The 16824-nt window shown below is 36.7% G+C and overlaps 1 protein-coding gene across 3 annotated transcripts in view; it reads right to left on the reverse strand.

Annotated features, from left to right (window-relative positions):
* quob (quattro b) overlaps positions 1–16824 on the reverse strand; it is a 32684-nt gene that overhangs the window by 15475 nt on the left and 385 nt on the right. For all 3 annotated transcript variants that reach the window (XM_083527822.1, XM_083527821.1, XM_083527820.1), the window contains exons 2-5: positions 5251–5448; positions 2999–4865; positions 1100–1276; positions 566–689 (exon numbers count right to left, since the gene is read on the reverse strand). In XM_083527822.1, the coding sequence (XP_083383948.1) occupies positions 566–689; positions 1100–1276; positions 2999–4865; positions 5251–5448 (2366 nt within the window). The remainder of the gene's footprint in view (positions 1–565; positions 690–1099; positions 1277–2998; positions 4866–5250; positions 5449–16824) is intronic.

A 16824-nucleotide genomic window follows, 5' to 3' on the forward strand; every position in this document is an offset into this window, starting at 1 on the left:
GCATTTTACTTTATTTTACATTTACATTATTCTAATTTAGAAGCAATTAAATAAAGCATTTGATGAATTAAACACATTTCTAATGCTGACAACTTTTTCATTCTGCATGAGTATTTTCATACACACATACAAGTCAAGTCAAGGCATTTAAACTGGACATGGTCCAACATAGCTTAACATCTGTCTTCAATCTAAAAAAAATAAGCCAGAACAGATCAGACATGTTAAATGCCCATAAAAAAACTTCTTGGTGGATCTTGCCTTAATGACCTGTCTCATTCTGCCATCCAGTGGTCAAGATATGATGTTACACATGCATGCAAAATGTATGTTTAGCATAAAATCTATTCCATATACAATAAGTCTCTGCATTCAAACAACTAAAATAATCAACCATCCTAACGCCTATACTCATATGTTTTCATGTCTTTTCTTGTAAAATACAGGTTATTATTTAATTTAAATTTTTATAATAATAAATAAAACAGACGTGTGTGTATATTTACTGCTAAAACCCAGCAGGTCTATGATTGTAGCAGTGTACTTTTTTGTGCAATTGTGGTACCTTGGAATGGAGTGAAGGAAAAGGATCGCTTTGCTAAGTACCAAAGGAGAGAGCAGAGGGGATGCCCAGCCTTTCTTTCCTCCATGGATTTCAAGCACAGCTCTTCCAGCTCTGTCACGACTGCCTATGGGGACAGAAGAAAGACAATATTTGCCACAAACACTATTTTGTTTCACTGATTTTCCGCTCATTTGCACAGTCGCGTCAATTATTATATCATGTCATGGTTAATAAAACTGGTTGGGACGCACCCACAGCCTGGAGAAATTCCCTCACTCATACACTCAGAAAAGAGAGGTGGGGTGAACATTAGAGTCTTTTTGCATTAAATGAGTAAATCATAGTACTTGGATACTTAAGTACATTTGAAGGCAAATTCTTAACAAAAAAAGGTAACGTTTAAACAGAGCACTTTTACTAGATCAATATTTTACCTACCTATCTTTACTTTTACTTAAGTACATGATTTGTGTACTTTGTCCACCACTGCATCTAACTAAATATTTATAAGTATTGTAAATAAACATATTGCACCTGGCAGACAGATGATGCCCAGTTGGAGAACATTCTTGATGCTGGGGTCATGTGAAAGGGCAGTAAGCTGGCTTCCATGTTCAGGAGAGAGGCTTTGTAACTGGTCTGAGGAGTTCTGGAGCACTGCCCCATTTTGGACTGTGGTAATCTGTTCAGCTGACCCAGTAGCAGACATGCCTAAAAGTGCAACAGGAAATTAGCATTAAAATTATCATTTTGAAAGCATGAGTTCAGCCTATAATCAAATGTATGCTTTATTACATAAATAAGGGATTGATTTCTTTGTGTATTGTCCTAACCCTATAACACACTCGTAAACATCCTGTGTTCTTTATAGAAAATCCTTATCTTTATTTTGAGATAATCAGAATCATTGATTAATAGGTGTATGATAATCAAATTTAAACATTCGTTTGAATGTTAATTCTGAACACTATCACAGGCCCCATTATAAATAAAATGTGCACATTTGCTTGCTCTCTCACATTAAAGGTGAAATTTTGATAAACAAAAAACATTTTTTGAAGTTTGAATTTATACTGTATAGTAAAAAAAGGATTGGGACAACTGACCTTTCCAGCCATACATGGTTCTTCATCAAACTGTTACTACAAAGTTGGATGCACACAATTGTATAGGACGTCTTTGGATGCGGTAGCATTAAATCTTCCCTTAACCTCAACTAGAAGACTTATACTTGTTTCAGTATGACAGTGACCCTGTGCACAAAGCAGGCTATGGTTTACATGGATTGAAGTGAAAGGGCTTGAGTGGCCTCATATTAAGCTCTGATTTCAAAGCTATTGAACACCCTTGGGCTGAATTGGAATGCTAACCTGACTGCCTCAGGCCTTCTCAATTTACATCAGTATCTGACTTTACTAATGCCCTTGTGACTGAGCACAATAAGCACAAATCTCCACAATCATACTCCAAAATCTATGCACATGAAGAAGATAATCTTCACAGAGAGACTGTTTATGCTGCATAAACCAATTATAAATATTAAAAATGTCTTCCAAAATCATTGGATTTAACAGACAGAACTTTAATGATTAATTTGAACAATGCTGTTATGACCATTCACCTACACTATGTGGTGCAGTTGGGCTGTCTCTCACTCTTTTTCTCTGACGCTCAACCTCTCTGTCTCTTGATCTCTTTCTTCCCCACTGATTAACAAACACTGTTAACTACAACAAAGTCCTTTTTGTCTTCTATTTAAAAAAAGACATCAAACAGACTCTTCCTGCAGAGTAGAGTTGGGAAGTGGTTATTTCTGGCTCTTCATACAGGAATTTTGTCCAACATAAATGGCCTCTTTCTGCTGGAGTGGGGGATGAGATGGAGGCGAGGAAAATTCCATACTGGAATTCTGTACAAACTATAACCTCTGACACTTGGCCCCATGTCATTATGTACTCTTTTGGATGACCTTTTGTCGGGACAGACTGTCAGGACAGCACATTCCACTCTTTGTGAAGAAAATGAGTCAATGTCATCTGTTGATTAGAGCACTTCTGAGGGACCAGTTTTGTTATAAGCATGTAACATGACATTATTCTGACCCTCTTGCAGGATGTTGACCAGACATATACACCGCTAGAGCATAATCTTCAAAGCAGATGTGTTTTCTCTTTAACAATCACTCATATCGATCACGCATGCATATGTTTATGTATATTCGAGGTCCCAAAACATACATATAAGTGAGCGAGGTATATACATTTGAAAAAAAGAGAAAGGTTTGTATATAATATGACTCATTTGTTTCAAATAAAATCCACATTGTTCTCTAAACATAATCATCATTGGATGAAAAAACCCATCAGATCCAATAACAACAGTATGTGAAGATGTAACTTTGTAGTATGTAATGAATTTTTTGTTGCTTCATACCATTTTTTGCTGCTTTCCATCTGTCTAGGTTTGGGGACACAAGCCCAAAGGATGTGCATTTCTTGCTTCGTTGGACCTGAACTCCAGGAACCATTGGAATGATCTCTGGATAGACATCACTGCGACTCCTGTTGGCTGGCCTATCCTCCTGTGAACACTCCCTGGATGACTCGGATACTAAGGAAGTTGAACGTGCTTTAGGCCTGCTTTTCCCTAAAACTTTCATTGCCTTCACAGCAATTTCACCACATTGCTTGTTTTGTTCAATTTGACATTTTTCTTCTTGAAGCATGTTCAGATTGTTCTGTGGTTGAGAAAATATATAAGGTTTCTGTCCGGTAGATTGTTGAAGTGATTTATGAGGAGGCGCTAGGCCATACACAAACTGATCCATTTTCCTTCCCATGCCTGCACCTTGACATTTGTAGACACCAGTCTCTTGTCTCTGATTTCTAAGATCTGGCAAAGCCCTTAGTCCCATTTTAGGCAAATGTTGGGTTTTGTGATGCTTATGCAAATTGGTCCAAATCTGATGCGGTTCTTGCCTGTTGACATTAATTGCTCCAGTATGTTCCAGTAAAGTTTTCTGAAGACTCTCTGGATATTTTTTATTAAGCAAGTGCAATGGCTGTTCAGCTTTGTTAAGACTTGGTAGTGCTGTGGAAAGGTGCATTGTGTTCATACTAATTTGAACTAAGTTTTGATCATGTTCAGCTGACTCTGGACAGGATTGTAATAGGTTTTGGTTTGAACCCTGCATTGGTGAACTGCTTAAAGAATCAATCCCAAGGTCGACACCTTGTGCCTCATATGCTGGTTCTGTTTCTCCTAAGCCTGGCCATGTTTCATCCAGGGGTAATGTTGTGTTTGCCTTCTCAAAGCTCACTGGGTTTTTTATAGCTGCTAGGTAAGACTGTCGATGCCTACCCTTGGATTCTGTAGCTTTCTGTTGATCTTTAGAAACCTGATTATTTTTTAAACTTTTTGGAACATGTAGCTTATCAACCAGCCCTGATGTTTGAACACATGGGGGGCTGTCTTCCTTTGAAATAGGGGAATGAGGTCTAAAAGACATTGGAACTGAAGGTATAACAGTTATTTTAAAGTTTAAATGATCCTTTTCTTTGGCAAAATCCAGTAGATCGACATACTCCCCCTCCAGTTCTTTATTGGGCCTGCTGTCCCACGTATTTGGGGAAACCCAGCCAACAGGTTTGCCTACAGGATTGCTCACAGGTTTCCGTTGTTCCATTAGAACAAATTTGTTGCCCCGCTTCACTAAATGATGTGAAACTGCAACACCATTCTTAGTTGGAAGGGCCATAGTTTTTGGTTCAACAGGTGTTTTGTAAAATGACATGTTTACATGAAACTGTGAGTTGGCCTCTTCCTGAGAATTATCCTGTATTAAACCTGCACTTATGCATGTTGTTTTAGCTTTTGGCCTGTCCAGAAATTCAGGGTTGATCACTTCTGCCCAAGGCACCTTCACAATTCCCTGATCAGAAGAAAGCACACATTGATGCAGCTGATTACCAAGACGACCCTCATTGATTTCCTTTAACCAAGCTTCAGTGAAAATGCAAGAATAGGAAGTCTCTGGGATGGGAGTCTCCTCCACAGCAGGGCCTTCTTGTGCCCTAAAACCTGCTAGTAACAACAGATCTTCCTGTGCCAAAAGATCATCCTGCACAAGGAGGCTCTTGAGGACTATACGAGCTGACTGTTCCCCAAATGGTTCCACTTGTAAATAGAAGTCTCCAGGACGTAATAATAAGGGGTTAATGGGAGCTAGTTGAACCACCACACGGTCTCTTAAACAGAGAGGCCAACCTTCACACTGGAACAAAACATCAGAATACTCAGCCTAGGGAGAAAAGAAAAGAGAAAAAGTTAATTATTTAAAACATATATTAGTGTTCTATTAACTTTAAGGATAAAAAAAATCTTAATTCTAAGCTTTTGCCTTAGAGGGCTTTTGCTTCTTTTGAAAAATAAAACAAAATTAGTGGAAACTTCTTGGATCTTTTCCAGAAAACTCCACAAGGAATACAGTCAGTAACCCTATGTTTACTGAAATGATTAAACCGGAAAGTATACATTTGCCTTACAAATACAGTAATCTTGAAGCCTGTGTTGTGCTAAATAATCCCTCCAATATTTGCTTTTAATTTGAAAATGTCCAATGAGGATGTAGAAGTCAAGTAATTTAAATCACTTCATTAGTTGTTTGGTTAATGTGTTGTACTCACACAGGCAGCCTGCTGCACACTCTCTAGGATGTGTTTGGCTGGAATGAGGTAATCCAAAAAGCACTGCAGCGCGTCTCCCTGGTAACGTGCCTCGATGGTACGGAAGAGCTGGCTCAGGACTGTTGGAGCGGTGGCCTCAAATGGGGGGTAAAGAGATGACAGTGCACCCTGAATGGACCAGTCCAGAGAGGAGGAATTCTGAGAGTTCGGGAGAGAGATAATTAAAAATATTGCACAAAAGCACTGAAGAGCACTAAGTAACATTCTATTTTTTAAAAGTGACATACATACAACCAAGCATGGAGTCTATTTTGAATAGTGTTTTTTTTCACTCTTTTTTTTCAGCTACGAAGGCAGACCAGATTAGAATAGAGAAAGTAATGATAACGCATGCTCATGATTCATGAGTCACATGCATGTAATTTATTTTGCATGATTACACATTTGTGTAAGTTTATCTGTGTGAATAAGTACAGTATGTGTGTCATGCTTTGGGTCCTCAATTTTATTTACTGCTTTACGTCATTTCAGCAAGGGGGTACCCCACTTTGTCCCCGGAGTTGGTTTTAAAATAAAGCACAGCTCAGAAGCAGAAAAAATACCACATCACGTAACACCTCCATTAATTGTTTTTTCATGATGCCTCCCTATGGAAGCAGAAGGACACTAGTGTTTACAAATCTCTAGAGAACTGAATTTTTTTTAAATTATGTCTTAGTTTAAACCAAAGTGATATTCTATTTCAAGAATGTTTTTTTCCAGAAATAACAGTGTCCATTAGCTATGTTTTGTGAGTCAGGGCCTGTGATGTCATCTTACATCTTATTGGCATGGGCATATTTGAACCACACACCATCAAATTGCACTAGCAAACACTAAAACACAAAAAATGCACAAGCAATGTTATAACACATTTCTAAGTATTGCATTATATGTATTTATAAAGAAAGAAAGTTGCATTTCGTTCAAAAAAAAAATGTGTCTGGTACAAATAACAGCATTTTTCATGTTCCTAAAGCTTAAAACATTCGAGCAGTATTAATTAGTAATTAGTAATTAATTATTAGTAGTATATAAGACATTAGTGTGAAATAATTCTAGCTTGCATTTTGTGGGTTGCTACAATAGAAAGCAGGGAGATGATGAAGTTTGTCCTCTAAAAAAGCCTCCATCCTCAGCCAAAGGAATGAGTGTCCAGTGTATTCTATTAGTCATACAGTAAAACAGACAGTGGTGCATGTGAGGTTGTGCCCTCACCTCAGAGGAATGCTTGCATGGGAATTTCTCCTAAGCTTGTTTCTACCCATAATGAATTTATCTGCTAAAGAATCATTGAGCTGTGATGATGTGGAATTCACCGACTGTGTTCAAGACTGTAATATACTGCAGCTGTAGCCTAGGAGATGGGATCTTCTGTTTGCCTTTTCATTAAGATCTGGGTTTCTTCTACCAAAACTTCAATAAAGCAGCATGGTTTTAATCTTGTTATTATAAAAAAGCATGTTCTTATAATTAAATATTAAAGGTATGTCGAAGTCTGGAGAGGGAAGCAAGTTATTATTATTATTCTCAACTCAACAACTTTTAATCTAATGATAAGCATAAACAACAAAGTGTTTCATAACAACTGAAACCTCTGTATGACTGAAAGTAATTTGAAATACCATATTGTTTGATGCGATATAAAATGTTCGCTAGTGAACCTTTTTTTTGCATAAATAAATACAGTTTCCAGTTGATTTCTCTGGCTCGCACATCTAGTTCAGGGTGGTCTTTTTTTGTTCTCTGCAGGCTCCAGGAGCCTTTGGCTGACCTTTTTCTCTCTCTCTCTCTCTCTTTCTCTCTCTCTCTCTCTCTCTCTCTCTCTCTCTCTCTCTCAGTTAACATTTTCTGCCTTGCCATCTTGCCTCTCTTCAGGTCTTGTGTTTACTTCTGCATTTTTTTATTTGAATACAAGTGAGGGCATCCTTTGCGTATTGTCATGGAGGAATACACAAATATACTTGCACATAATGAGAATAAGACCCTACTACTTAACAAAAAAATCAGCTAAAATGTATTACTAAAAGGCAGCTAAATTAAAACATTTAGTAGATAAAATGTAACTACTATAACACTTTAGCTAGCTAAATAACATCAACTAAAACACTACTTAATAATTGCACATAATGATTTCTAATTGTAATCCTGATTATCCCAGGCATCGCTATGTAAAATACAAGAAAAAGAATCCAAAGACCACTTACAACTTAGACTGTAAAAATTATTTAAAATTGAATCCATGTTTAATCCATTTTAAATCTAAACTGGACATGTTCATTATATTCCCTTTTTCATATAATATTTTTTCTCCATCAAAGAACAACTTTTGAAAATTATCCACACAACTTCTGAACCCATCAGATATGTTTTTATAGCTAGTGCAAACATGCCCATGAGTGGATCTGTAGCTTTACATGCTTGTCTTGCTATCAGCAACTTTCAGATGCTTTGCAATCATTATAATGGAATAATATTACGCTTGCTCTCCGATGAAATGATTATATTTTTGTTACGCTACTACTCTGAAACACCTGATAAAACCCACAGAAGAAAGACCATTTTAACAATACGGGGTTATGTGCACAGCTAACCCAATCAATCAACAGTTCCATTAAGGGTGGCTGATGCACAGCACTATACATTCATACAGTATAACACACTATTACATTTTGTAGTTATACATGTCAAGGCCTGTTTACACACTTCTGGTATGAAGCACATTTATGTATTTGCAGCAAGGGTTTATAGGAAACTGAAACTTGCATTAGCCCACCATTGAGCATCTGCACACTATGATTACTAATAAAAGTTGACCACTCAATGTGTTGTAACACAAAGTAACACATACTTTAATCACAGAGGTATTAACCATGTGCTAATGGGGGAACAATGACAGAATGACACAAAAAGAAGAAAGAACTCTCAAAATTTTTTCCTTGATGGATTTCAACATATAAAATCATATTCCAGAACCTTCCTCTGGGAAAGCTTTATGTTATATTTTAAGTGTGGCTGTGTGGAATTTCCCATTCACATACAAGCGCATTAGTGAAGTCAGACACTGATAATGTAGGTGAGGAGGCCTGGTGTACAGTTGGCTTTCCATTTCATCCCTCAAAATGGGGTTTAGGTCAACACAGGCCACTCGAGGTTCTCCACAATATACTTGTCAAATCATGTATTCAAATAGAAGTGCTGCACATTTCTAAGCACTCTCTCACTCTCACACGTATGTGAAGAAACATTTTCATTAAATATTTTATTTCTAAAGATTTAATAGGTTGTTTGCTTTAGCACTATAAGTTTGGGCAGGGATTACATTCTGCCAACCCGCTGCAATGTCAGAGGTCACATGACTTTCTTTTGGTAGTTGGTTATTGTGCTCATAGTCAGGGTAAGGTTTTGTTCTTTATGCTTTTTTTTTCTTGGTTTTGTTTCTTTATATTGAAGATCAGCGCAGTAATTAAAATTTTGCTACACATGTTTGTATCTGCCTTTACTTGTGTTACATGGCAACCACAATAAATCAGGTGTTTGTGCAACACTGACATTTCTGGACTGGTCGCTTTTGATTGTAGCAATCATTAAATAAAAAGCAGCAAATTAATTTACTTGGCAGGGAAAGATAATACAACACCTAAAGCCCTAAAGCCTAGTTGTAAACTTTATAAGCATCAAACTCCTCCAAGGAAATGAGACATAACTGAGCTACTGCAAGCCTAAATATATACAAGGTCCAAATTCCAACAGACACTAATCTACCATGCGTTCATTCTTTACCAGAAAAAGTCTTGAACTTTCAGCTGTCAAATTTCAAAAGACCCCCTCCTTCTCTTTTCTCAGCAGGTATCTCCCGTCTTTCTTCCTGTCCCTCCCCTCGATCTTTTAACAGGACAGTGTTGTCTTTGTTTTTTTGCCATTCTTAATTAATTCCAAACAGAGGGACCTGTAGCACCTTTATTCTTTTTCTTTAGATCTTTACACTGCAATCAAACAATAAAAAGCTTGCCCATCCAAAAAAATTTTTAACCGTCTTACTATCTGACCAACATAGATATTTCTAATTAGCATCCAACCCTTTTGCTACTCTCAAATAATGTTTCTGAAAGCTATGTTTAAAAGATTTGAGGGACTTTTGAATTAGACTTTTAGTACAGAGAAATTTAAATATACAGACTTTATCTTTGAATCTAGGATTCGTAAAGTTAAAAGTAAGATTAAAATGCCATGTTTGACTTTCCATCAAAAGTTGGACATGAGAAACAGAAAATGTATGACGATCAACAATCATATTCAGCTTTGCTGTTTGCCCAAAAGCCAATTTTAAATGAAAATGCAAAACTCAGCACCAGCTCTGGTGAGGACAGAGATGCAGAAACAGAATGAGAATTTGCAAGACTTTACCGCTGCTTTAACATGCAAACTCCAAGCCTCAATCATTGCTCCACCTGTCTGCTGTCTACCTGCTTTATCAAACAATAAGAAAATCAATTAAAACTATATTTTTGTTAAAAAAATATATTCTGTTAGGTGTCAGTGGTTTAACACCTGGCTATAACTCTATAGTTTGCATGCTGTGTGACTCTGCTGGTTACACAGGGTTAAAACACACATGAATTAATTTGTAGAACATGTTGCATATTGTCACTTCTGACTGAGAAAAATAATAAATCCGGCAAAGGCAACACAATGGTTTAGAAAACAACATTCCACCAGTTAAACGTGGTCTAAGACATGAATTGGTTCTATCAGGGACAGTCACAATACCAGCAAATTATAAATTTACATTACCACCGTTAGTTCAGAGACATTTTTCCACTAATGGGATGAATGCTTTAGAGCACAAAGAATAACCATAAACTATGAAAACAACTTTGATGTGCACTGGAGTAGATTCTCTGGAATTATTCTCCGGGTGAACTTTTTTTCCACAATAGACATTTTGACAATTGATGTTTTGATGTTGGTGATGGAGAGTGCTAACACATCAACACAAAATTTCCCATCAGTGTTCAACTGCCTTGACATCAGGTATATTTTAAGACATTGCCTTTTATAATGTTCAAACTATTCATGTCGTTTTTATCTTGGAAGAAAGCGATCCATGATCAGTTTGATAATGTTGTCTCACTATTCATCACTATCAGCATCCATCTGATCTGTCTGAACATCTATATTTACATCATGTTTATTTCATCTCTAACTGAAATGCCTGAGACAATGTGAATTTCTTGAGTATTTCCTTAGAAAACTATGAAAAAAAATAAATAAATGTCTGGCACAAATCAGTTGATAACAAAAATAGAGCAAATTATAAAATAATAATAATAATAATATTAATAAAAATGAACACTTAAAAATAAATAAATTACTAAATGAACATTCGGGTGAGTGTAACATGTTTATATAACTGAAATATTTAATCACTGACCGTTTTCTTAGCTGACAACCTAATGTTTACATCTTGCACTGCATTTGTCTGAAGGTTAATTTGTCACCTTGCCATTATTGCCATATTTTGCCTTGCCTTAATATCAAGAAATTGCAAATTACAATAACATACTAAACATAACATAATCCTTATACAAATCTCTTTTTCGGACCATGTCAAATTTACTCAAAATTTTCACAAATAGCTATTAATTGTACCAAAATAATAATCAAAATGAGATCAATACAAATTCATTTTATTAATTAAAACATAGATTAGGTATTATGTTACATGCAGAAAATGTATCTGACACTCCACATACAGTGAGGAAAATAAGTATTTGAACACCCTTCTATTTTGCAAGTTCTCCCACTTAGAAATCATGGAGGGGTCTGAAATGGTCGTTGTAGGTGCATGTCCACTGTGAGAGACATAATCTAAAAAAAAAAAATCCAGAAATCACAATATATGATTTTTAAACTATTTATTTGTATGATACAGCTGCAAATAAGTATTTGAACACCTGTCTATCAGCTAGAATTCTGACCCTTAAAGACCTGTTAGTCTGCCTTTAAAATGTCCACCTCCACTACATTTATTATCCTAAATTAGATGCACCTGTTTGAGGTCGTTAGCTGCATAAAGACACCTGTCCACCCCATACAATCAGTAAGAATCCAACTGCTAACATGGCCAAGACCAAAGAGCTCTCCAAAGACACTAGAGACAAAATTGTACACCTCCACAAGGCTGGAAAGGGCTACAGGGAAATTGCCAAGCAGCTTGGTGAAAAAAGGTCCACTGTTGGAGCAATCATTAGAAAATGGAAGAAGCTAAACATGACTGCCAATCTCCCTCGGACTGGGGCTCCATGCAAGATCTCACCTCGTGGGGTCTCAGTGATCCTAAGGAAGGTGAGAAATCAGCCCAGAACTTCACGGGAGGAGCTGGTCAATGACCTGAAAAGAGCTGGGACCACCATTTCCAAGGTTACTGTTGGTAATACACTAAGACGTCATGGTTTGAAATCATGCATGGCACGGAAGGTTCCCCTGCTTAAACCAGCACACGTCCAGGCACGTCTTAAGTTTGCCAATGACCATTTGGATGATCCAGAGGAGACATGGGAGAAAGTCATGTGGTCAGATGAGACCAAAATAGAACTTTTGGGTCATAATTCAACTAAACGTGTTTGGAGGAAGAAGAATGATGAGTACCATCCCAAGAACACCATCCCTACTGTGAAGCATGGGGGTGGTAGCATCATGCTTTGGGGTGTTTTTCTGCACATGGGACAGGGCGACTGCACTGTATTAAGGAGAGGATGACCGGGGCCATGTATTGTGAGATTTTGGGGAACAACCTCCTTCCCTCAGTAAGAGCATTGAAGATGGGTCGAGGCTGGGTCTTCCAACATGACAATGACCCGAAGCACACAGCCAGGGTAACCAAGGATTGGCTCTGTAAGAAGCATATCAAGGTTCTGGCGTGGCCTAGCCAGTCTCCAGACCTAAACCCAATAGAGAATCTTTGGAGGGAGCTCAAACTATGTTTTTCAGCGACAGGCCAGAAACCTGACTGATCTAGAGAAGATCTGTGTGGAGGAGTGGGCCAAAATCCCTCCTGCAGTGTGTGCAAACCTGGTGAAAAACTACAGGAAACGTTTGACCTCTGTAATTGCAAACAAAGGCTCCTGTACCAAATATTAACATTGACTTTCTCAGGTGTTCAAATACTTATTTGCAGCTGTATCATACAAATAAATAGTTAAAAAAATCATACATTGTGATTTCTGGATTTTTTTTTTTAGATTATGTCTCTCACAGTGGACATGCACTTACGATGACAATTTCAGACCCCTCCATGATTTCTAAGTGGGAGAACTTGCAAAATAGCAGGGTGTTCAAATACTTATTTTCCTCACTGTACTTTCTGCCATTACTATAGTTTTTCTAGCACACAGCACTTTCCAGTCCTAACTTAGCAGCTGTCATGACAGAAAAGAGGCTTTCTCTTTATTTCCTTTTGTCAACATCATACCCCTTTACTTTTCTTCTTAGTTGGTATTGCACCAACTCCATTACCATGACAAAACAAACCTATGCTTGGACCAAGGCCTTCTCCTTCCAGCTCAGGCCCTCGGGCAAAACACATTAGCGTCATCAGGTGAATCTGGCCCAGTTTCCCATTTGTCAGAGAATGAATAAAAAATGACTCGTTGTGTTTGCATTTTTTTTAGTTTTTTGCCATGCATAGCAGATATTCTAGCAGAGTGGCTGCTTGTATCCAGGCCTGCTCATTTAAATACCAATTCATCATTCTTAGATCATTCCAGTAAGTGTTTGCCTTTGAATCTTTTACTACAGGGGATTTAGTGATACTAACTGTTTGATGCTTTGAATCAGCTTTTTTGTCTTTATGGCTGGATATTTATCAATGTGTGTAAAATATAGTTTTGTGTATGCTTATTGACTATTTTTAGTTGGTTGCATAAATCCATAGAGGCCACACCAAAACAGTGTGAGCTGTTTGTTTGTGTCAGGAGAGATTGGCTAGAAGCTGTTATTTTCCATCGACCACTGCTGCCAAACAGACATGCTGGCTTCTGCAAGCAAAAACAAGTGTGCAGAGGCCTGCCCCTAAGCAGAAGATGACACACAGCACTTCAGTCTCTGGAAATCAGAAACCATAAAACTGGAAATATCTGAAATATTTGGTAGTTAGGTTTGTGTTTAGAGGTAAACACAGAAGCCAAAACAAGGAATAATATTATAGAAATCTATTCATTTATTTTAGCATTTCAAAAATAAACAACTACACACCTGCTTATTCATTCAATTATCCAATTACCCAATCATGTGGCAGAAGAACAATCTATGTACATCTACATTTATATATAAGTCAAAAGTCATATTTACATAAAACATCAGGGTTTTTTTTGTTGGCTTTAGCAGCATTCTGTGTAATCTTCCAGATCAAATATTTCTCTCCAGAAATATCAAGTTCATGTTTTGACTTCTCAATTATGTCTCTATACTTGGATCCGTACATGGTGTTACTTTATGGAGACAGAAATATGACTTTACAAGTTACGCCCAATTCGGTAAATTTGCTGCTAGAAACATTTCACTGATGATTAATGAAACCACTGTTGGCTGTACATCAAATATCATATCAAGTATAACAATAATTCCAGGCTCCTGTACTCATACTTGAAAAAAAATCCTCCGATACCAGCATCTAATATCACATGACACTGTATGAGGTAAGCTATTGTTGCTTTAATAAACAGAGGACATGAAATGACAGTTGGAGGTGGAATAAAACCAGCTCTCCTCGACTGCAACACTAAAAAGTCCAAGGTAAATAATCAAGCTAGATGATCCAAGGATATTCCGGACAAATCTTGCATTAGCGTTTTCACTTATGCAAATGCACAGTGACTGCCAAATTTAAAATGGAAGAGCAAAAACTATTTGCAACAGTATTTCCTGTGTCTTACGAGTTATGACCATTTCATATTTAAATAGCAATATTAATTACCACATTTGCATTTTCACTTTCTTTGCATCACATATGTAGCCTGTCGTAAGGCATTTGAATTTCCGGCGCCTTGCACAGTTTGTATTTGCATTTCCAATGCCTTGCACTGAAAGCTGTCAATCAAGAGTGCGTGTTTGCATTTTGAAGTGAGGTCTCTCACAGTCGACGGCCAACAAGGGAAATGCCAGTAATAGACGATTTTGCGGAATGTTTCGAACAATGGAGATCCCATTGTTCTACTGTTGTTAACATCATATTGATCAAATAAATCCAATACGTAAAACAATGATGAAAACTAGATTGGTCCGACAACTAAATGTTTTTGGATGTAGCAAATCAAAGCTGGTCATTAAATAGAGGTAACCCAGCTCCTTCCAATTTTGGACCAGTTTCCATTATTAAAAATAGCACTGTTTGGGAAGTGTTTTCCTTCTATATTACACTCACATTCTCAGCCACATTTTTATAAGACCTTCATTACCAAACCTAAATGGAGGCTCATTGCTTTCTGAGATAAGCCAGCCCCACTTAGTAATTACATTGGCAAAAGAACATGTATGCTTCAATTGCATTACTGTAGAAAGAAATAGGAAATGCTGAAAACAGATGATAAAGCAAAGCAGAATCGTGCTTCAGAATAGGTTCATTGTTCAGCATGTACTGTATATTGTTTGTACACTTTTTGTAGTGCTACATAATTCATATGTTTGAAGGATTAAGTGTTAGAGGGTGGCTATCTTAGTCTGTCTATAGTAGTAATCAGAAAGTCAGACAGTTGTAAATGAAATTCTAATAAGCAATGGTGATTCCATCCATCCCCCAAACACCTTAATACAGGAAAGGCATTTAACCATTTATTAGGGGAAAAATGCACCCTCCTCCAATTAGAATTTATGACCATGCTGCTCATCATAACAATAACCTATTACCATGGACACCTGACCTAACTACTTCCTAACATAGATCTTAGAGCTTAGTAAGGATGTAAATATATATATAAATGCATTATTCAAAATGAGATGGCAATGTGTTCTAAACGGATAATATGTATAAATAACTAGTATATTATTTACTTGTAGGATTTTTTTAAATAGTTCTCAAGCTGGTTTAGGTTAAAGGTTTACATCCAGACTGATATGCCACGAGACACAACCAGAAGTCAGATATAAAACTTATGGGAAAAACAAAGACCACAAATAATATGAATATACATCGTTCAGTCATTCATTCTTAGTTACTGTCTGGTCATGATTGTAGTGCTTTAAATTAGGCTGCAAGCCTAATTTAACATCTCATTTCACCTTTTTAGGTCACAAATTCTGATACAGATGTCTGAAGCAGTAAACAGATACAGACCAAGAAACCAACACTGCATTATAATCCTAATATCTCACAATGTATGTGATTTAAACTAGGGCTGCCGAACAATAAAAATATTTATTCGCAACTTAATAGCACATTTTTATCTGTCCTCAAATTAATACTTTTTAAGTTTTTAATACTCTAATCAACATGGACATGGACAAATATGGATGCTTTATGCAAATATATGTTTAATATTAGTGAAACCATACTCATCCTAGAGCATGAAGACAACATATGCTTGGAAATGTTTTAAAGTAATTATGGTGTTTTAAATTACGTAAATCATTAGGACACCAAACAAAACGTTTGCTATGTTTCCAAACAGACGGTTTTAATTGCCGGATGTGTGCATCATAGCAGATTTTGGTGCTTCATTTCAGACTTGGCGCATCGGGGAAACAAACATTTAGTGATTAAAAATTATTTTTTAGTGGAGTTTATAAATTTTTATATCTGAGAAAAGAAAGGGCATTGTGAATAAATGTTTGTTGCGTTGTTCACCTCTTTTCTATTTATTTATTTCTATTTTTAATAAAAATTGTTAAACAGAAATGAGCGTTGGATTAATAATGTGCTAATACAATTAGTGCCAAAACTAATTTAAATTACATTTGCGTTAATGCTTTATTAACGCCTTAATTTTGACAGCCCTAATTAAAACTGGAACATGGTCATGAATCCAGACTTACTGCAATTTAATCATTAATGTAGCATTAAATATAATAGGAAATACTCCAGTACTGTCCTTTATAAAATTTGAACTCTAATGTGACTTTGTATGAAACCTGTTCTGTTAACCTGAAGCATGACTAATAACTGTGGCATAACTAATAAGTGTTAATAAAATCTCCCCCAACTATTGTACAGGAGTCAGGCAACAAAAGGCGCATGCACACACATGTACACACACAGACACAGACACACACACACACACACACACACACACACACACACACACACACACACACACAAAAGTATGTGTAAAAATAAGTATGATCCATGCAATGCATTAAAAACTTTAAATAAGAGCTTTTAATCAAAACGCTGTGTGGAGCTCAGTGTTTTTTGTATCATGGTTGACATTTCTGTCAGAATCACACAAGGTGGGGTGACCGAATAAAAAATACCACTTGCATTAAATCAAACTCACTGCACTTTAGGCAGAAAGTGACAGGTTGTCCATGCATAAGTTT

This window comes from Silurus aristotelis (genome assembly GCF_946808225.1).
Source record: "Silurus aristotelis genome assembly, chromosome: 2".
NCBI classification, from domain to species: Eukaryota; Metazoa; Chordata; class Actinopteri; order Siluriformes; family Siluridae; genus Silurus; species Silurus aristotelis.